Raw genomic sequence first — 19,878 nt, 5'->3', positions numbered from 1 at the left:
CTGCCTTACAGATATCTTTTTAATGTGAGAGTTAGCTTTCATATTCCTTTTCCTAATGCAGACTGCTATTGGATGCCCTGCAATAGTAATACAATAAAGGGTTTGGTGAATGGTTTTTTTTTGGTGTACATCTTCAGTTGTCATCAAATCAAGACTAGAAAAGAGGGAGCTCAGGGATGCTTAGGAATCCTAAGAATATAAAGGCTTTTATTTTCTTCTTAAATATCTTCAGTGAGTAGCTGTAAAACCCTTTGGTGATACTTCCCATTGTTTATAGTAAAGAGATTCGTACTGCATGTAAAACCTTTTTTTTTTCCTTCCTGTGTCCTACATGGGAACAAGAAATACAGGTTACAGTAGAAACTGACATCCCTTCAGCTCTTTTAGTTTTTCTTTTATATAGTGTATGTACTGACCAATCAAGTTTTTTATTAAGCACTTATTATAAGCTCTAAAGATATGAATCAATCCCTACTATTTAGTACAGTTATCCCTTCGACATTACAACTGTCTCCATTATGATTTTGATATATTATGGATAAGCACAAGAAATTAAGTGGGAATTTTGGAAGGGAGTTTTGTGGAAGCCTCAGGTAAAACATGAAGCCCAACATATGACAAGAGAAAAAGTTTAGAAATTCAGAAATGAATAAGATGTATGCATAGTATTGTATAATGTCAATATATCTTATTTTTAATGCCAAAATAATTTGGGCTTCTTCTCTGGTATGGAGAGGAAGCCAAACCTTTTATATACATATTCCATATCATGGGGGAGTTGAAGGAAAGTCCTACTGTGCCCCTAGCTCCTCTCCCTATCGAAAGGATAATTGTAATTTACATCCTTCCTGAATTTAAATTATAATTTAAAAATAAACTTTTCTCAACCTTGTCTAATTTTTCTATACTCTAATACTTTACTTTGAATGATCTATGATTTCTTTATCAATATGGACACTTTCTTTGTTAATGTAAATCACTAATTTGATAGTGATTAAGAGACTTGATAATTTTTTATGAGTTGCTGTGGGCCCAGAATTCATTGAATTATTACCATTTTTTTGGTGATGAGTCTCTCTGCACTTAGATAGGATGGTCCTAGGACCTCCAAAATATAGATCTATTTTAGCTTGTTCAAACCTGTTAGGACCTGTGTTCTGCTGACACTGCTTTGGAGAACCAAAGGTCACTCCTCCACCCCCTTCATAAGACTTTAGTGGATATCCACAAAATCTTCCACTACTTATTAAAATATATACATAAAAAACAAAAGATTTCAATATACTGCTCAGTTAGTTGAAAGATCTGTGGAAAACTAAAAGGTTTATCTAGCACCCTGTTTTTCAAAGTACAACTTAAGTCTCACCTCATCTGAAAAGTTTTTATTATTCTTATCTTCTCCTTTTTTGAATTTCTCTAATACTTGTGTCCATGTCACAGGGTTTAGCATTTAGTTTTATGATTGCTAATACTGTACTTTTCATAAAATTATATTTCCCCAATTACATGTAAAGCAATTTAAAACATTCTTTTTTAAAAAATATTTTGTTCCAAATTTTCTCTCCTTTTTAAAAATCTCTTCCTTCCCTGAGACATTAAGCAATTATGATATGGACTATACAAGTTCAATCATGCAAATCATATTACCAATTTAGTCCTGTTGTAAAAGAAAACATAAACCCAGAGGGGGAAACTGTAAAAAAAATACAAAAATTGAAAAATAATATGCTTCAATTCAGAGTCCATCATTTCTTTTTTTCTGGAGGCAAATAACATTTTTCATTGAGAGTCTTTTGGGATTATCCTGAATCACTATGTTGCTGATAATAACTAAATCATTCATGGATGATCATTGTATATAATATTTTTGTTACTGTGTTCAATGTTCTTCTGGTTCTGCTCACTTCACTTTGCATCAGCTTATGTAAGTCTTTTCAAGTTTTTCTTAAATCATCCTACTTGTCATTTCTTATAATGCAGTAATACATTACAGTCTATTACAATCATATGCCACATTTCCCTTAATTGATGAGTTCCCCTCAATTTCTAATATTTTTAACTACCATATGTTAATAATTTCAAATTCAATCTCTGTTATTTATAACTTGAATAATCTTGGGAAAGCCATTTCATCTCTATGACCTTAAATCTCTCATTTGTAAAGGCTGAAATTGATGGTTCTCTAATTTGCTTCCATCTCTAAATTGTATTGTAGTGATTAGAAGCCTAAGGCTGAGAGAGAGAGACACTCTGGGTGGCGTAACATCTTCTGATTAGTAGGGTTGGTGAGTGAAAAGAGGGAAAAGTATTGCTTGTATTTTTCTGACACTCTAGAGCAACTCTAAAGAAATCTCTAAAACAAAGATTTGGTTTACATCTAGGTTCTCCTAACTGAGCAATAAAACAATTTTGGGTCTAGCCCAAGCTGGTTCTCTGCTTCAGAGGAAGGAGAGGAACCTATTTGAGAGGGAACTAGCCCAAGCTAATTAAGAAACATACATCTTTGGGCTTGAGAGCAGTCACTTTTCAGTCCAACCTTTCAGAAACTGCCTTCCCTCGAGAAGTAGAGTCTGATAAAATGAAGAAAGGGATGGATCACAGAATAATGCTGGTTATTAAAAAAATACAGCACAATGTTAATTTTCCATAGGAAGAAAATGTTGGAAAAAGGTCCCACCAGAAAAGGTTCCAAGAAAGAGGTGGAACTTTTTTTCTTGGCTCCTGTATAAGCCACAGAGTGGACAACTTCTCCTGACTCAATCACCATCATTTTTAGCACAATCACTCAGGCCTAGGATGTTGTCGGGCATTTCTGTGTCATTTCAATAGACAACAATACCCTCAGTAAGAAGGTTTTAGACAATCTTGCTATAGAACTATGAGCCTTTGTAGTGATCTTTGCAGAATCCTAGTTGGAATTTTGGTCCCAGAGATAATTTACTTGAGTCAGGAGGGGGAGATTTTCGGGACACTATCTGATAGGGTAAAAGAGAATTGCCTGGGGTCACATAAGCCAGTATGGGTTAGTGGCAAGTGTTTCTGGCTCCAAGGACAATATTTATGAAGCTCAGTGATAGACCCCTGAAGAGATCAAGGATCAATAAAACAGTATTCTTGACCTCATGGAGTTTATGATTCAAACGTTTTCCTAGTAGTAGCAAGTTGAAAATTCTGAACATGTAGATTTTTCTTTTCCAGAAAAGATACCAATAGTATGTCAAAGGCAAACTAGCAGGGAACAGTGATGAATATGAATTGAATGAAAAAGATCATATGAGAGCACCTTCTACTTTGCCTTGGCTCCTTACTGGGGGAGGTGAGGAGGAAAAGAAAGTGTCTATTAAATATCTACTATGTGCCAGGCCTGTGTTAAGTATTTTACAAATATTTTCTTAAGAGAAGTGTGAAAATAATGTGATGGGATTTTGGGGTTTGTTTTTTTTAACTCTGTCTCTCATCTTTTTTCTTCTGTATTTTTATATGATTTTGAAAGAAAAAATATAGAAAAGGATCTGTTTGACAAGTCAGGTTTATTTAAAGAAATAAGTCCCAGGTTGTCAAATGTTTCCTCTCAACTCATGTTGTCTTTCTTTTTTTCCTTTGAAAAATAGATTTTATTACATCTTTTGTTTTTCCATTATCTACATTTTTCTTGTCATGTTCCTTTTTCCCATGGCATCTATTTCTACCTTGTTTGCAAAATGTTATAGTCTTGCTTTTTAGTCCTGTTATTGAATGAATTAGGTGTTATATCCCTCACCTAACAGATTAGAGAATTGAAGCACAGGATGTTAAAGCATCTTTCCAAAATCACACAAATGATTGGCAATTTTTTCAATGAGGTTAATATTTGCTAGAGAGAAAGTATCTTAAAAAATAGTCTGTCTTCAAGAAGCTTACATTCTATAGAGTGATAGTGATGAAATATGATGTGAAATATGGTTAAACTGAATATTTGTGGCTGCAGAGAGAATTTGGAGGGGAATGGAGTAGGATCAAAAAAGGCTTCATGGAAAAAGTTGAAAATGGACTTAGTTTTAAAAGGAAGATAAGAAAGGGAGTCATCCTCTGAAAAACAGAAGGTGGAGGGCATCCTAGTCATGGAGGATTGTGTTAGCCATAAGACTGGAGAAGATCCCAGTGTGGAAAGGCATCATGGTGTAGTAGATAGCTTGCCTTGGCATTTGAAAGAAATAGCTTCAAGTTCTTCTGTTAACACATACACAATTAATTATATTAGAAAACAGAACAAGATAAGATATAAATAAGATGACATAATAAGTATAAATATATAAATAAATATGATAATATACAAATAAAGTACAATTTAAAGTTTAAACAGGGATTAACTTTTACTTAGTAGGGAGAGGGAAATCGAGTCAAGAAGGACTTCATGGAGGAGTCTACATCTTGAGGGATAAAAACCATTCAGTTTGTTTTGTGTGTTTTTTTACATACCCCAGATATATAGGTAAATAGATAGATTTTATATCTCTATATAAAATAGCTATACAAATTTACAAATCAAATATTTACTATTATTAAATTATAATTTAATAATCCCCACATTCCATCACAAGACCCCAAATGGGGTCACAAACTATAGTTTAAGAAGCTGAGAAATCTCTGTGTCTCCATATCACCCTTTAAGACTATGAATTGAAGAACAGTAATTGACCTGCATTGAAGATGGCATTTCCTTACCAGGAATTCCTTATATCAATGAAATCACAAGTCCAGTCCTCCCTGCAAAAAATGTAAGCTACCTCTTTTTTCTTCCCCAACTAATTGGGAATTAGTTATATTTACCCTACAATATATTGGACTTTCACACATCAAAAGTTCTTGAGTCTTTTAAGGTTGAATTTGGTAATACAGTGATTCCTGTGGTTTCTAGAAAAAGTGGTCTCTAGTTCCTTACTTTTTTGATCCTTCTAAAAGAGTTCCCTAAAAGAGAAGTTGTTTTTATATATTCCTCCTGCCTTGTTAATTCTTTGACTGTCCTTTAGGTATTTATGTGGTGGTTAAATTTAACAGAAAATGATCAGAAATAAACCCTGGTTATAATAGTATTGAATAGTGCCAAGGATGAACCTTGACTGGATCTCAGTACTGATAACGCTTCATTATGTAGAGCCCAGCTGTAATAGTAGAAAGCAACATGGGATAGGGGTGCAGAGATTTGTGTTCCTATCCAGATCTAGCTACCAATTAATAATGTGGATATGGACAAATTACTTCATTTCATCTACAAAATAAAGTGAACTTGACTAGATGATTTAAAGTCCCTTCCAACTTTAGCATTAGATAATTCTATTACTTGGCATTCATTTTTATTAAGAAAATTTATAAAGTAACATATAAGATATTATCATATGTTCCTAAGTAAATTGTGAACTCTTTAGTAATATAGCCAGTGGTCTTATCCTGTATTTAAGCAATTCTCTATCCTTTTGGGTCATACATATGAATAAATTGCCTTAAGCTATAACTACTGACCTGAGGTAGACTGTCAGCAATCCTGAAGAGCTATTGATTCCTCCCCTGGCAGTTCCTTTATAAAAATAGCTGAAGAGATGAGAACAGTATTAAATATTTTTTCTTTTAATTTCAATCTTTATAATTTTTTTGGCTTTCAAATAGTGAATTCTTACTATGTCTTTTAAATAATCTGGATGGAATAGCTCAGTCCATTTCTGGACATTTTTGTTGGGATAGTACCTCCTATATTGTGACAAAATGTGTCTCATATAACTTCTATCTATTAGTCCTACTTCTGTCCTCTGGGTTCAAGCAAAATAAATTTAATCCTTTTTATATACAATTTATACACAATGTATATACAAATCATATACAATTTATATAAATATAAATATAGAAACATAAACTATATTTTATAGAAATATATTATACAAATATAACCATATAAATATAAACTATAAAAAGGGGGAAATGATCTTTTCCAAAACTGGAAGTAGGGGAGGGAAGGTTCATGTGACAAAAATTAAAAATAAAAATAAGTAAATATTTTTTTCTCATTTCCAACTCCCTCTGCACATATGTGCACAGTACATATGTGTAGATCAACAGGGAAAAGTTGGTGAATCAGAATCCAGAATGGGAAGAAAGTGATCTTTTTGGCATTCAAAGTTTTAGGAGAATCTGTGGGAACATATTGAGCTGTGGCTGCTTTTAGTAATGAGCCATTAAAAATTCATTAAATGATTGTGGAAAGGAAAAATCATTATAGGTCAGAAATTCTTGCTGACTCTCAATCTTTGATGGAGCATGGATTAAATATAAATATGTGCCTGATTATATGTTTAATGCAAATGGATTATAAGTACATTTTCTTTTTGAAGATGAGAGTGAATAGGTTCATTTAGTGTAATCTCAAAGGAGGAAGATGATTCATTTTTGAAGAAGGCATAATTGGAAGCAGAATGCCTTATCATAAATTACATTGTAATATTTTCTTTTTCAAACCTTTTGCTAGCTTTCAGAGCCTGTCAGCCCCTTCTTCTATCCTTTACCCACCAATGGATTGCTCTGTGTGTAACTTGTCCATTTTGCTTGAGTGGTTCCAAATGGGGCTATAAATGGTTTCTGAGTCAGGAAGGCTGAAGTATATGTGAAGGCAGAAGTGAGAGATGCAGGCTGGAAGCTTTCAGATTGTGCTTGCTATTCATTTGCCTTTTGCAAATATGAAATAAAAGGGTCCTATCTTGAAAGTTTTTTATATGTAAAAGACTTGTGGTAGTTCAGCTAACTACAAGGAGCCCTTATTGTTGATGGGGATGCTCAAAAAACAAAATAAAACAAAACTGTCATCTAAGTTCAATACTTAAAGAATCCTTTATTTAATCAGTGTAGTTTTAATCTTTGTTTAGCGTTGCAGAATTGAAAACTCCTCCACTTTCCAAATATTTTAAAATAATTTAAAAATAAAAAAGTAATGATAATAATAAATTTTATGTGCATATAAGATATACCTGAGCTCTATTATTATTAACAAAAAAATTTATATGCAACTATGAACTTGTATCAGATAGTATTTTGAAGTGCTCATTAAATTTAACATGAAATTAACAAATTGTTATTGCGTTATTTTTCAGTCAAGACTCTGTTTGGTGTTCTCTTAGTAGAGATACTAGAGTGGTTTGATATTTCCTTTTCTAGCTAATTTTACAGATGAGAAAACTGAGGCAGACTGAGTTAAGGTACTTCTCAAGGTCATTTGGCTAATAAATGTTTGAGGCTAGCTTTGAACTCAGGAAGATGATCTTCCTGACTTTAAATATCCCAAACTTTGTCTAATTTGCCACCTTGCTGCCCTTGAAAATAATAAAACTGACTGGCTTCTCTGTATCTTTTTGAAACATCCTTTTGCTCTCTTCCATATTTTTTTTTTATGTTTCATTGGTGTTTTCTTTTTTTTATCACTTTCTATCACTATCACTATCTTTTCTTGTCTCATCTCCCCCCTATATATACACTTCAAATACATGTAGTCAAGCAAAATAAATTCCCATGTTGGCTGTGTCCAAAAATGTCTGTCTCATTTTATATCTCCACCTCTACTTGTGTAGGCAGTATTCACAAGTTATTGTTTTTGGAAAAATGAATCACTTGGTGGCCAGCCTTCTGGTGATAAGTCTCTTTGAATCTAATGAGACTGGTCCACTTACCTAGATTGGTTCTTGGATGATAATTATCCAGACTGTTTCTGAGACATCACTCAATCTCATACCTTTGCAGAAAAAAAGAGATAATAGACTAGATGACTAAGATGGTATATAGGATCCCCAATCTATGCCATATGAGAATCAGCTGAAGTAGAGAATAAAGCTTAGGGTTTTGAAAAAACTCAAAGGAAGTGAGGGGTTAATAACTGGCTTTAAGTATCTGAAAAGCTCTCACACAAAATATATTTATTTCATTTGATTACAGAGACCAGATGTAGGAATAAAAAGTAGAAGTTACAAAAAAGCAAATATATGTTTAAAGTCAGGGAAAACTTACTAACAATTAATCTAGAGTTGTTCAACTATTCAAATAATTGAGTTAATAGAATTGTCAAAAAATGGAATGACCTGCTGAGAGAATATGTTTCTTCATATTAGGATCTTCAAACAGAAGCTAGATGACTACCTATAAGATACAACTAGGTGATGAAAGGGAGAGAGTTTTGGGTCTAGAGAGAATCAGGAAGACCTGAATTAAAATCTAATCTTGGATGTTTTTTAGTTGTATGACTGAATAAGTCACTTAACCTCAGTCTGCCTTAGTTTCTTCATCTACAAAATAGGGATAATAATAAAGCACCTACTTTCCAAGATTGTTATTAAGATAAAATCAGATTTTTTTCTACTTTTCAATTTCCTTTATTCAACATTATCTGTCATATTTCTTATACTCCATGTATAATAATAAGTAGTTTTCTCTTTATCTATGTTTACTCATACTTTTTTTAATATTCTTTTTTTATATTGAGTTCCAAATTCTCTCCCTCCTTCATGGCTCATTCATTGAAAAGACAAGCAATATGATACTGTTATGTATGTGAAGTCATGCAAAAAATATTTCCATATTAGTCATGAAAAGGATAGGAAGGCAAGAAAAGCAAAGTGAAAGAAAATATGCTTCAATCAAATTCAGAGTTCATTATTCCTTTATCTGAAGGTATATAGAGTTTTTATTATGAATCTTCTGAAATTGTTGTGGACCACTGTAGTGATCAGAACAGCTAAATTCTCCACATTTGATTATTGTTAGAATATTGCTATTACCATATACAATGTTCTCTTTGTTCTCAGTTTATTTTGTATGAGTTATTATGAGTCTTCCTAGGTTTTTCTGAAGCCATTTTACTTGTCATTTTTACAGCACAATAATATTCCCCCCAAAATGAGATAATATGTGCTTTAGAAAGTAGCCTTATAAGCCATGTAGTACTATATAATTTCTAATTATTATTATTGTGTTGTAGTAGGAATTCATTGGACTAGAGGTTTCTGAAACTTTTTCCAGCTCTAAAACTCTAATTCAGTGAAGATCTGAAGAGTTGCCTTCATGTATGTAGTATATAATTCAATGATAAAGGATTAAATTGATTGTATTCAATTTTAGAGGGTAGAACTAAATAGAAATTATAAGGAAATAGACAAGAGCACAAAGAAAGTACTTTCTAAGAAATAGGGCTTTCCAAGAATAGAAAAGGCAGTCTTAAGAGACTGTCAAACCCAAAAAAACTGAGTATGATATTTCAGGGGGGAAATGGATATTTAAAGAAATAGAAAGTTTTCAAGCAATACTGATGAGAAAAAAAAAACAGAGGTAACTGGAAAATTTGACTTTCAAATACAAGATTCAAGAAAAGCATAAAAAGGTTAAAAAAAGGAAATCATAAGGGATTCAATAATTGTTTGCATACTTGATTGGAAAGATTATACTTTTAACTCCTATGAACTTTACCTTAGAAGTCATGAATGTGAGTTGATTATGTTGGTATGATATCTAAAAGGGTTGAGAAAGAAGAATGAACTAGGAGAAGGAGGAAAGGAGATCTAAGAATGATAAGCTATTTCACATAAAAGAGATGTGAAAGAGTTTTTATAGGGGAGAGAGAGATGGGGAAGGTAGATGGCCAAACATACTTGAACCTTCCTCTCATTGGAATTAGCTCAAAGAGCAAATAACATACATGCTCAGTTGGGCGTAGAAATCTATCTTATTCCTTAGGAATTAAGAAAAAAGAGGTGAGACTGACAGAAGGGAGGATAGATTGGGGGAAGCAGTGGTCAGAATAATAGCACTTTTGAGGAAGGGATGGGAAAAGGTGAACGCGAAAAGAATCAATGGGAAAAATAGAACGGAGAGAAATACGTAGTAATCATAACCATGGAAAAATTTTTACAGTAAGTTTCTCTGATGAAGGTCTCATTTCTTAAATATATAGATAACTAAATCAAATTTATTAAAAACAAGTCATCCTCCAAATACAAGTCATCCAATTGATAAGTGGTCAAAGGTATGACCTTTTATGGACAGGTATTTTTCAGACAAAGAAATCAAAGTTCTCTATAGCACTATTTTTTTAAAGTGCTCTAAATCACTGTTGATTAGAGAAATGTAAATTAAAACAACTTTGAGATACCTCCTCATACCGATCATATTGGCTAATATAATAGAAAAAAATGACAAATGTTGGAGGGAATATGGGAAAATTGGGACACTAATTGAGTTGTGAACTGATGCAACCATTCTGGAGAGCAATTTGAACATATGCTCAAAAGCCTAGAAAACTGTGCTTATCCTTTGACCTAACAATATCACTACTAGGTCTGTAACCCAAAGAGTTTTTTTTTTTTTTTTTAAAGAAAAAGGACTTAAATGAATAAAAGTATTTATAGTAACTCTTTTTGTGATAACAAAGAAGTCATCATTGAAGGGATGTCCATCAGTTGGGGAATGGACTAACCAAATTGAGGTTTATGATTGTGCTGGAATGTTATTCTGTTAGAAAAAATGATGAGCAGGCAGATTTCAGACAAACCTGGAAATACTTGCATGAACTGATGCAAAGTGAAGTGAGCAGAACCAGAAGAGAATACACAATAATAGTAATATTATACAATGATTAGCTATGAGTGACTTAGTCTCAAAAATTCAGTGATCCAAAGTAATTCCAAAGGACTTATAATGAAAAGTACTATCCACTACCACAGAAAGGACTGATGGAGTTTGAATGTAAGTCAAAGCAAACTTTTTCTTAAACTTTTTTCCTTCTTTTTTATAATAATAGCTTTTTCTTTTTCAAAATACATGCAAAGATAGTTTCCAAAATTCACATTTGCAAAACCTTGTGTTGTAAATTTTTCTCCACCTTTCTCCCCCCTTCCCTAGACAACAAGTAATCCAATATAGATTAAACATGTAGAATTCTTCTACACATATTTCCACATTTATCATGCTACACAAGAAAAATCAGATCAAGAAAGAAAAAAATGGAAAAGAAAAAAACAAGCAAGGAAACAACAGCAACAACAAAAAGGTGAAAATACTATATTGTAATCCACATTCAGTCCCTGTAGTCCTCTCTCTGGATGCAAGTGGCTTTCTATAACATAAGTCTATTAAAATGGTCCTGTATCACCTCACTGTTGAAAAGAGCCAAGGGCACCACGATTGATCATCACACAATCTTGTTGTTGTTGTGTATAATGATCTCCCAGTTCTACTCATTTCATTTAACATCACTTAATGTCTATTTTGCATGATTGCATATGTTTAACCTATATCAAATTGCCTATTCAATGAGAGAGGTGGAAGAAGGATGGAAAGAGAAAATTTGGAATTCAAGATTCTAAAAAATGAATGTTAAAAATTGTTTTTACATGTAATTGGGAAAAATAAATATTTATAAGAGGAAAATAAAGAAGAAATAGTCAAGCCCCTCATAAATAGAAGTATTCATGTCAGGGAGAGATTATTACATTGACTGGGATGTGTCCAGAAGTCTCTTTACTGTTTAAGATTTTATGATTCCTCTTTTCATCATGTTGGCAGGTGCTACATGAACCCCTGATTGATGAGGACCCCGTGTTCATCGCTACATGCACAGAGCGGGAGCTGCGCAAGAGGAAAAAGAGGAAATTTAGTCTTTGGGTCAGGCAGTGTTCCTCCACAGGCTTCATCAGTCAGGTGAGCACGGGGAGCTTGACCAGGTGAGAGGGAGAGAATCAAAGGCTTCCTTAGTTTCTCTGCTCTCAGGTGATTTTTCTAGTGAAACAATTGGAGAGCTTGGTATTCTCCTTTCATTATTGAGGTGAGTGGTTTGGTTGGTAGATACAGAATTTTAGTTGACCTCCAAGCTTCTCCCATCTCCACTGAAAACTCATATCCTGACATGGACAAGTTAATAATAGCTACCTTCTTGGGCTTCAGCAATGTGAAACTCTAAAGACCCTCCCTAGACCACGGCTGAAAAATTTAGCCAATGACACTGCTTTGTAAGAGACCAACTCAATATTTCAGCAAACTGGCCTTTTGTTGCTCCCCAGCATTTTATTTTCTTCCCTTCTGGCTTTGTATGGTTCTCTCTTCCCCCAACTCCCTCCAGTACTTGGAAAACTCTTCTTTATTTGGATCCACTTTAGCTCTCTTCAGGACTCAGTTTTAAAAAGTCTCATACACAAGGCCTTTTCTGATCCCTTTTAATTGCTAACCCCCCACCTACCATCCAAATTACTTCATATTTAGTGTGTACAAACCTTGTATTAATTTAATTGTGATGGGCTAATTCCTCTCTAATGGAATATAAACTCCTAGAAGGCTGGGACTTGGTCATTTTTTGTTTGTTTTATTTTGTTTTGATATTCCCTGGAAGTAGTATGGTGTTTATTCATGCAAAGCACTTAAATGCTCACTGAATTGGAGAAAAACAAACAAAAAACATCTGCTGTCCTATCTCCTTCCCTATGCAGAAGGCACAGGTAGCTTAAATTCAGTTTTAAAAAGCTGTTTTCTGGTGTTTTCACAATGGGGTTGCCTCTCTGGATAAAACCTTGTAGGTCAGGATATATTTTCCACCTTCCTTCTCCAGAAGCAACAGGTTAAATGGGGGCTCCTCAATTTTGTGCATTTGTCTATGAGCCAGGATTGTTCTCCCATTTCAGTCTTTCAAAAAACATTTATTGGGCATTTCTTATTTACAAGGCATTTTGAAGAGCACAAAAAAGAATGTTGCCGCCTTTACCTTCATATGCTATATGCAGTATCTCTCTGATTCTCTATCTCTCCTACACACACACACACACACACACACACACACACGTCCTATATGACAAATATAACATTATACAATATATAAATATTGCTACACATATTATATATAACTCATATATACATATATGTTAACATATTAAATGTATATTAAATATACATATATAATATGACATAATATATAAAATAACATGGGAAAGTATACTGGGAAATATCCAAAGTTTTATGTGATGAAATTGTTTTTTAAATTAAATTTTATTTTGTCAATTAACAAGTGTTTAATTTCTCTCCTTTCTATTTCCCCTTTACTGGAAAAGAAAAAACAAAACAAAACAGAACTCATAACAGATTCCTATGATTTAACAAATATTTAGGTATCTACAGTTATCCCTTCCACTTTGAGATTTTCTCCATTGTGGTTTCAGTATATCATGGGAAAGCATAAAAAATTAAATGGATATTTTAGGGAGTTTTATGGATGCCAGAGACGACATGTGAAGGCCAGTAGATGACAAAGAAAAAGCTTAGATATGCACAAAATATATGTATGGTACTATAAAATAGCAAACCAAATTTTATAATAAAGTACTGTAAACATCCCATAAAGGAAAAAAAAATTCAGAGTTTTTCTCTGGTGTGAAGGGAGGGACAAAACATTTTAATACACATTTTTCAGATCATGGGGATGCTGTATCCCCCACCCCCAAGATGTGGAAGGGAAAATTGTGCTAGATACTGTGGTTTGGACCTTGCCCTCAGAGAGTTTTGGTCTAATGGGAAGAAAAGACAAATGTACATGGATTAGTATCATAAAAAGGAGTTTGAGATTGAATACAAGAGAGAGCGTTAGGCAAAGTAATGTGAAAATTTTTGAGGAAAGAGAAGTTCATTTCACCTGATAAGATAATTGAAGGAATAATGGAAGAAGTGACATTTCATTGAGCCTTGAAGGAAGGACTTAGAGCAACCAAAGAGGGAGAACAGTTTGCCCAAAGTGGTTAGAATGAGAATGGATGGTCGAGAATAAGACAGTTTGGCTATAATATGGAGTACATGAAGAGGAATTGTATGGAGATAAGGATGGAAGGATAGCTTGGAGTAAGCTTCTGGAGGACCTTAAATATTAGAAGTTTATATTTATAGCTGATAGGAGTCACTAAAAAATTTAATAGAGCAGTTACATTAAAGTATTACATTAAAAAGATTACTTAGACACTAAGTGAAGGGCAAAATTAGAGAAAACAGGAGGCAGCAGTTAAGTATCTATTGCAATAACTTAGGTAAAAAAAGATGAGGGCCAGAAGAAAGCTGGTTGCAGTGGGAATTGAAAGAAGATAGACATGAGAAGTAGAAAGAGTAAGAAAATAAGAACATAGATATTAGGGGTGAGAGAGATGCAAGGAAAGATCACCTTGAGTTTGCAATTCGGGCTAAATAAAAATAATAATGTGGTACAGCCATCAACAGAAATAGAGAATTGAAGGGAAGAATTACGAATGAAGAATCAGAGGGAGTGAAAAGGAAAATATCTGTAGTTCAAAGAGAAAACCTGCACTCTGGTTTTGTTCATTTCTTTTTCCTTGACTCTCAGGAACAAATTCAGAGTGGAGTAGCCAATTATAACTTGCTACCTGTTCTCTTGGGGTCTAGGGGAGCTACTGGAAATAGTTTAGTGGTCTTTTCTAGTGAGTTCCAGCTGCTTCCTCTAGCCACAGTTAAGGTCATAATATCTAAAAACATACTGAGAAGCCTCATTTAAACTGAGCTTGTCTCCTGATCAATGACTGTATAAAGACTTATCTGAGGATTAATGAGGTATAGGGTCTTAGTGTATGAAAATATATAATTCCTGGGGTTTTTCTGCTTTCCTCTGTGGCTTGGAAGCTTGTCTGATCTGTTCTGGCCCTGGTTCTATCTACCTTTTTGTACCCTCTCTAGAGGATGATTTAGAATAATCTTAGTATGGATATGGGGGAGGAATTATAGGATCTGTGTTCAAGTATCTTGTCCCTGGATAGAATAATTTTATATCATTACACTGCTGCCACTGAACCATTTTATATTAGCATAGATAAGAATGATTATACAGTCTGATTGTCCCTGTGATGAACCAGAAAGGACCTATTTTGAGGCAAGAGGTGATTGGATTTTGTTCTCTTCCCATCAAATGATAACCTGGTTTTTGAGCTTTCTTAGCAAGTGATTTTTGAGGCAAGTAGGTGGTTTGGTGGCTTGAGTACTAGATTTAGAATCTTGAAGATCTGAGTTTAAATCTTGCCTCTTAATATAACTATTTGCCCTAGGCATAGCACTAGCCTCTGAGCTGTTTTCCCCCTGCATCTATAAAATGGGGATTATAATAGTACTTCCCTAACAGAGTTATTGTGAAAATCAAATGAAAAGTGCTTTGCAAACCTTCAAGTTGTATATAAAATGGCAGGTTTTCTCCTCCTCATTATCATTACTATTTTGGGGTCAGAAAGCAAAAAGCAGAAAAGCCAGGGAGGTACATGAAGAATAGAAAGGATTTTCACACCAAAATCCCACAGCATTTATTAAGCATTTCTTATGTGCCAAGCATTGTGCTAAGTCAGGTCACAAAGATAAAAATGAAAATAATCCCTAAAGGATTTTCTATTCTGTCAGGGAAGGCAATGCCCAAACATGTCGTCTTTTATAAAATAGATACAAAAATAGATGTGGGGTGAAGGGGAAGGACAGTGATTTCTGGGGAAGGAGAGATCCAGACAAGCTTGATATAGAAGCTGGCATTTCACAGCTAGCATTTATATATGGCTTTAAGGTTTGTGAAGCCTCATATATGTTAAACTGAGACTTTAAGCGCTGAAAGTAAAGAAGGGATAGATTCCATATATGGTCTATAGCCAATACAAAGGTTGGGAAATCCTCTTGTATATGAGTAATTTGAAGAAGTCCAGTTTGCCTAGATTAGAGTAAATGAAAAGGGATAATGTATATTTAAGGTGCAATTGGGTAGCACAGTGGATATAGTGTCTGACCCAGAATTGGGAAGATCTGAGTACAAATTTGGCTTTGGAATTCAATAGATATATATAAAACCTGAGTGTCACTTAGCCCCGTTGCCTCAGTTTCCTCATGTGTAAAATGAGCTGGAGAAAGAATCATTCCATTATCTTTGCCAAGAAGACTCCAAATTGAGTCATAAAGATTCACACACAACTGAAATGATTAAGCAACAAAAATATATATTAAGGCTGAAAAGGTACTTTGGAACTGGATTTTGAAGAACTCTAAACATCAAGCAAAAGCCATATTTGTATCTAAAGGTAACCAGGGACCCATGGAGTTCTTTGAATAGAGTAATGGCATAGTCAGAACTACATTTAAGGAAAATAACAATAAGTTATTATTATTAAATTATACATATACAATTAAATTATATATGTTATATATATAATATGATATGTATTTTATATATATATAATATGATGTATATTATATATATTAAATTAGTGGATTATTGGAAGTTTGTTTGTTTTTCTGGGACAGTTGGGATTAAGTGACTTGCCCAGGGTCACACAGCCAGGAAGTGTTAAGTGTCTTAGGCAGATTTGAACTTAGGTCCTCCTGACTTCAGGGCTGGTGCCCTATCCACTGAGCCACCTAGCTGTCCCATTAGTGGATTATTGTAACAGTTTAAGCAAGAAGAAGTGAGTGTCTGAATTAAGGTGATGGGCATGTGAGTAGTGAGAAGAAGATGGCTCCTAGAGATGTGGAAATAGAAACCAGATTTGGTAAATGAGTGAGTAAGGGAGAAGAATCAAGGTTGACCCTAGGTTGAACCTGAGAGACTGAGAAGATGGTGGTAACCTCAACAGTAATAATGCAAGAGTTTAAGAAAGGAAAGAAAATGAGTTTTGATTTGGACATGTTGAGTATGAGATGCCTACAGGACATTTAGTATGAAATATCCCATAGATAGTAATATGGGACTTGAGCAAGAGATGGGGGAAGGGGGAAGAAAGAGAGGGGGTACAGAGGAGGGGAGGGAGGAAGGGAAAGGAGGAAGGAGAAAGAGTAGAAGGGAAGAGGGAGGAAAGGAGGGAAGCAGAGAAGAGAGGGAAGGAGGGGGGAGAGGGGAAGAGGAAAGAAGGGAGGGAAGAAGAGAGAGAGAATGAGGTGGGGAGAAAGAGGGGAGGGGAAGAGGGAGAAAAAGAGAGGAAGAAAGAGAGAGGGAGGAAAAAAGACAGAGACAGAGAGAAATGGAAGGGGTATAAAGGTCCGAGAATCTTTGCTTGGAGACAATAATTTTTTTTTTTTTAAATTTTTTATTTAATAATTACATTATATTGACACTCATTTCTGTTCCGATTTTTTTTCCCCCTCCCTCCCTCCACCCCCTCCCCTAGATGGCAAGCAGTCCTTTATATGTTGGATATGTTGCAGTATATCCTAGATACAATATATGTTTGCAGAACCGAACAGTTCTCTTGTTGCGTAGGGAGAATTGGATTCAGAAGGTATAAATAATCCGGGAAGAAAAACAAAAATGCAGGATAGTTCACATTCGTTTCCCAGTGTTCTTTCTTTGGGTGTAGCTGCTTTTGTCCATCATTTATCAATTGAAACTCAGGTCTCTTTGTCAAAGAAATCCACTTCCATCAAAATATGTCCTCATACAATATCGTTGTCGAAGTGTATAATGATCTCCTGGTTCTGCTCATTTCACTTAGCATCAGTTCATGTAGGTCTCTCCAAGCCTCTCTGTATTCATCCTGCTGGTCATTTCTTACAGAACAATAATATTCCATAACATTCATATACCACAATTTACCCAGCCATTCTCCAATTGATGGGCATCCATTCATTTTCCAGTTTCTAGCCACTACAAACAGGGCTGCTACAAACATTTTGGCACATACAGGTCCCTTTCCCTTCTTTAGTATTTCTTTGGGATATAAGCCCAATAGAAACACTGCTGGATCAAAGGATATGCACATTTTGATAATTTTTTGGGCATAATTCCAGATTGCTCTCCAGAATGGTTGGATTCGTTCACAACTCCACCAACAATGCATTAGTGTCCCAGTTTTCCCGCATCCCCTCCAACATTCATCATTATTTTTTCCTGTCATCTTAGCCAATCTGACAGGTGTGTAGTGATATCTCAGAGTTGTCTTAATTTGCATTTCTCTGATCAATAATGATTTGGAACACTCTTTCATATGAGTGGTAATAGTTTCAATCTCATCCTCTGAAAATTGTCTGTTCATATCCTTTGACCATTTATCAATTGGAGAATGGCTTGATTTCTTATAAATTTGAGTCAGTTCTCTATATATTTTGGAAATGAGGCCTTTATCAGAACCTTTAACTGTGAAAATGTTTTCCCAGTTTGTTGCTTCCCTTCTAATCTTGTTTGCATTAGTTTTATTTGTACAAAGGCTTTTTAATTTGATGTAATCGAAATTTTCTATTCTGTGATCAGTAATGGTCTCTAGTTCATCTTTGGTCACAAATTTCTTTCTCCTCCACAAGTCTGAGAGATAAACTATTCTATGTTCCTCTAATTTATTTATAATCTCGTTCTTTATGCCTAGGTCATAGACCCATTTTGATCTTATCTTGGTATATGGTGTTAAGTGTGGGTCCATGCCTAATTTCTGCCATACTAATTTCCAATTATCCCAGCAGTTTTTATCAAATAATGAATTCTTTTCCCAGAAGTTAGGGGCTTTGGGTTTGTCAAACACTAGATTGCTATAATTGACTATTCTGTCTTGTGAGCCTAGCCTTTTCCACTGATCCACTAATCTATTTCTTAGCCAATACCAAATGGTTTTGGTGACTGCTGCTTTATAATATAATTTTAGATCAGGTACAGCTAGGCCACCTTCATTTGATTTTTTTTCATTAGTTCCCTTGAGATTCTCGACTTTTTATTGTTCCATATGAATTTTGTTGTTATTTTTTCTAGATCAATAAAATATTTTCTTGGAAGTCTGATTGGTATAGCACTAAATAAATAGATTAGTTTAGGGAGTATTGTCATCTTTATTATGTTCGCTCGGCCAATCCAAGAGCACTTAATATTTTTCCAATTATTTAAGTCTGACTTTATTTGTGTGGAGACTTTTTTATAATTTTGCTCATATAATTCCTGACTTTCCTTTGGTAGATAGATTCCCAAATATTTTATGGTATCAACAGTTATTCTGAATGGAATTTCTCTTTGTATCTCTTGCTGTTGGGTTTTGTTGGTGATGTATAAAAATGCTGAGGATTTATGGGGATTTATTTTGTAGCCAGCTACTTTGCTAAAATTATGAATTATTTCCAATAGCTTTTTGGTAGAATCTCTGGGGTTCTCTAGGTATACCATCATATCATCTGCAAAGAGTGATAGTTTGGTTTCCTCATTGCCTACTCTAATTCCTTTTATATCTTTCTCGACTCTTATTGCCGAGGCTAGTGTTTCTAATACGATATTAAATAATAATGGTGATAGTGGGCAACCTTGCTTCACTCCAGATCTTACTGGGAAAGGTCTTGGAGACAATAATTAAATCATATGCCAACTTTATAGAGAGTGCTAAAGAATGGAATGGGGAAAATTCTGATTGTTTCTTTCCAATATGGTCTCTATGAGTGTGAAAGCACTTTTAGGTTGGCCTGCCAGGATCTGTTTCCAAGGTTGAAATTGTACTGGCCTCCCACTCTTATGTGGGAACATTGGGTTGTTGCTTGAGTAAAGGTCATCAGTTAATTTTCCAAATTCCTTTCTTACCCTGAGACATTCAAACTCAAAAGTCATTACTATTGAGCTGAAAAAAGATTTGTCATCATGACAAATCAGGTGTACGGCCTGTTTTTACCTGACCAGGATGATTTAACATAGAAAGAGAGCTGAATTTGGAGCCAGGGAAGAGCATTATTCTCCTCTCTCCCCATGTGTGAAGGACTTGAACTCCCTGAATCTTAGTTTCATCATTTGTAAGATGGGAATAATGCCTGTTACCTCAAAGGGTTCTTGGAAGAAGCAATATCTGTAAAGTATCAGCTCTTAGCATCAAATCGAGGGAACTGCCTGTGTAAATAGAATGATCAATTTAA

General features: G+C 34.4%; 1 protein-coding gene across 1 annotated transcript in view; it reads left to right on the top strand.

The window, feature by feature from the left end:
- The window catches only part of PGBD5 (piggyBac transposable element derived 5), a 165,297-nt gene that overhangs the window by 95,827 nt on the left and 49,592 nt on the right, over positions 1 to 19,878 (top strand). Inside the window, exon 3 of the mRNA XM_051993628.1 lies at positions 11,569 to 11,703. Within this exon, the coding sequence (XP_051849588.1) occupies positions 11,569 to 11,703 (135 nt within the window). The remainder of the gene's footprint in view (positions 1 to 11,568; positions 11,704 to 19,878) is intronic.

The sequence above is a fragment of the Antechinus flavipes genome, chromosome 4 (genome assembly GCF_016432865.1).
Source record: "Antechinus flavipes isolate AdamAnt ecotype Samford, QLD, Australia chromosome 4, AdamAnt_v2, whole genome shotgun sequence".
NCBI classification, from domain to species: Eukaryota; Metazoa; Chordata; class Mammalia; order Dasyuromorphia; family Dasyuridae; genus Antechinus; species Antechinus flavipes.
The sequence above is the reverse complement of the archived record's forward strand: the minus strand, read 5'-3'. Positions and strand labels throughout refer to the sequence as shown.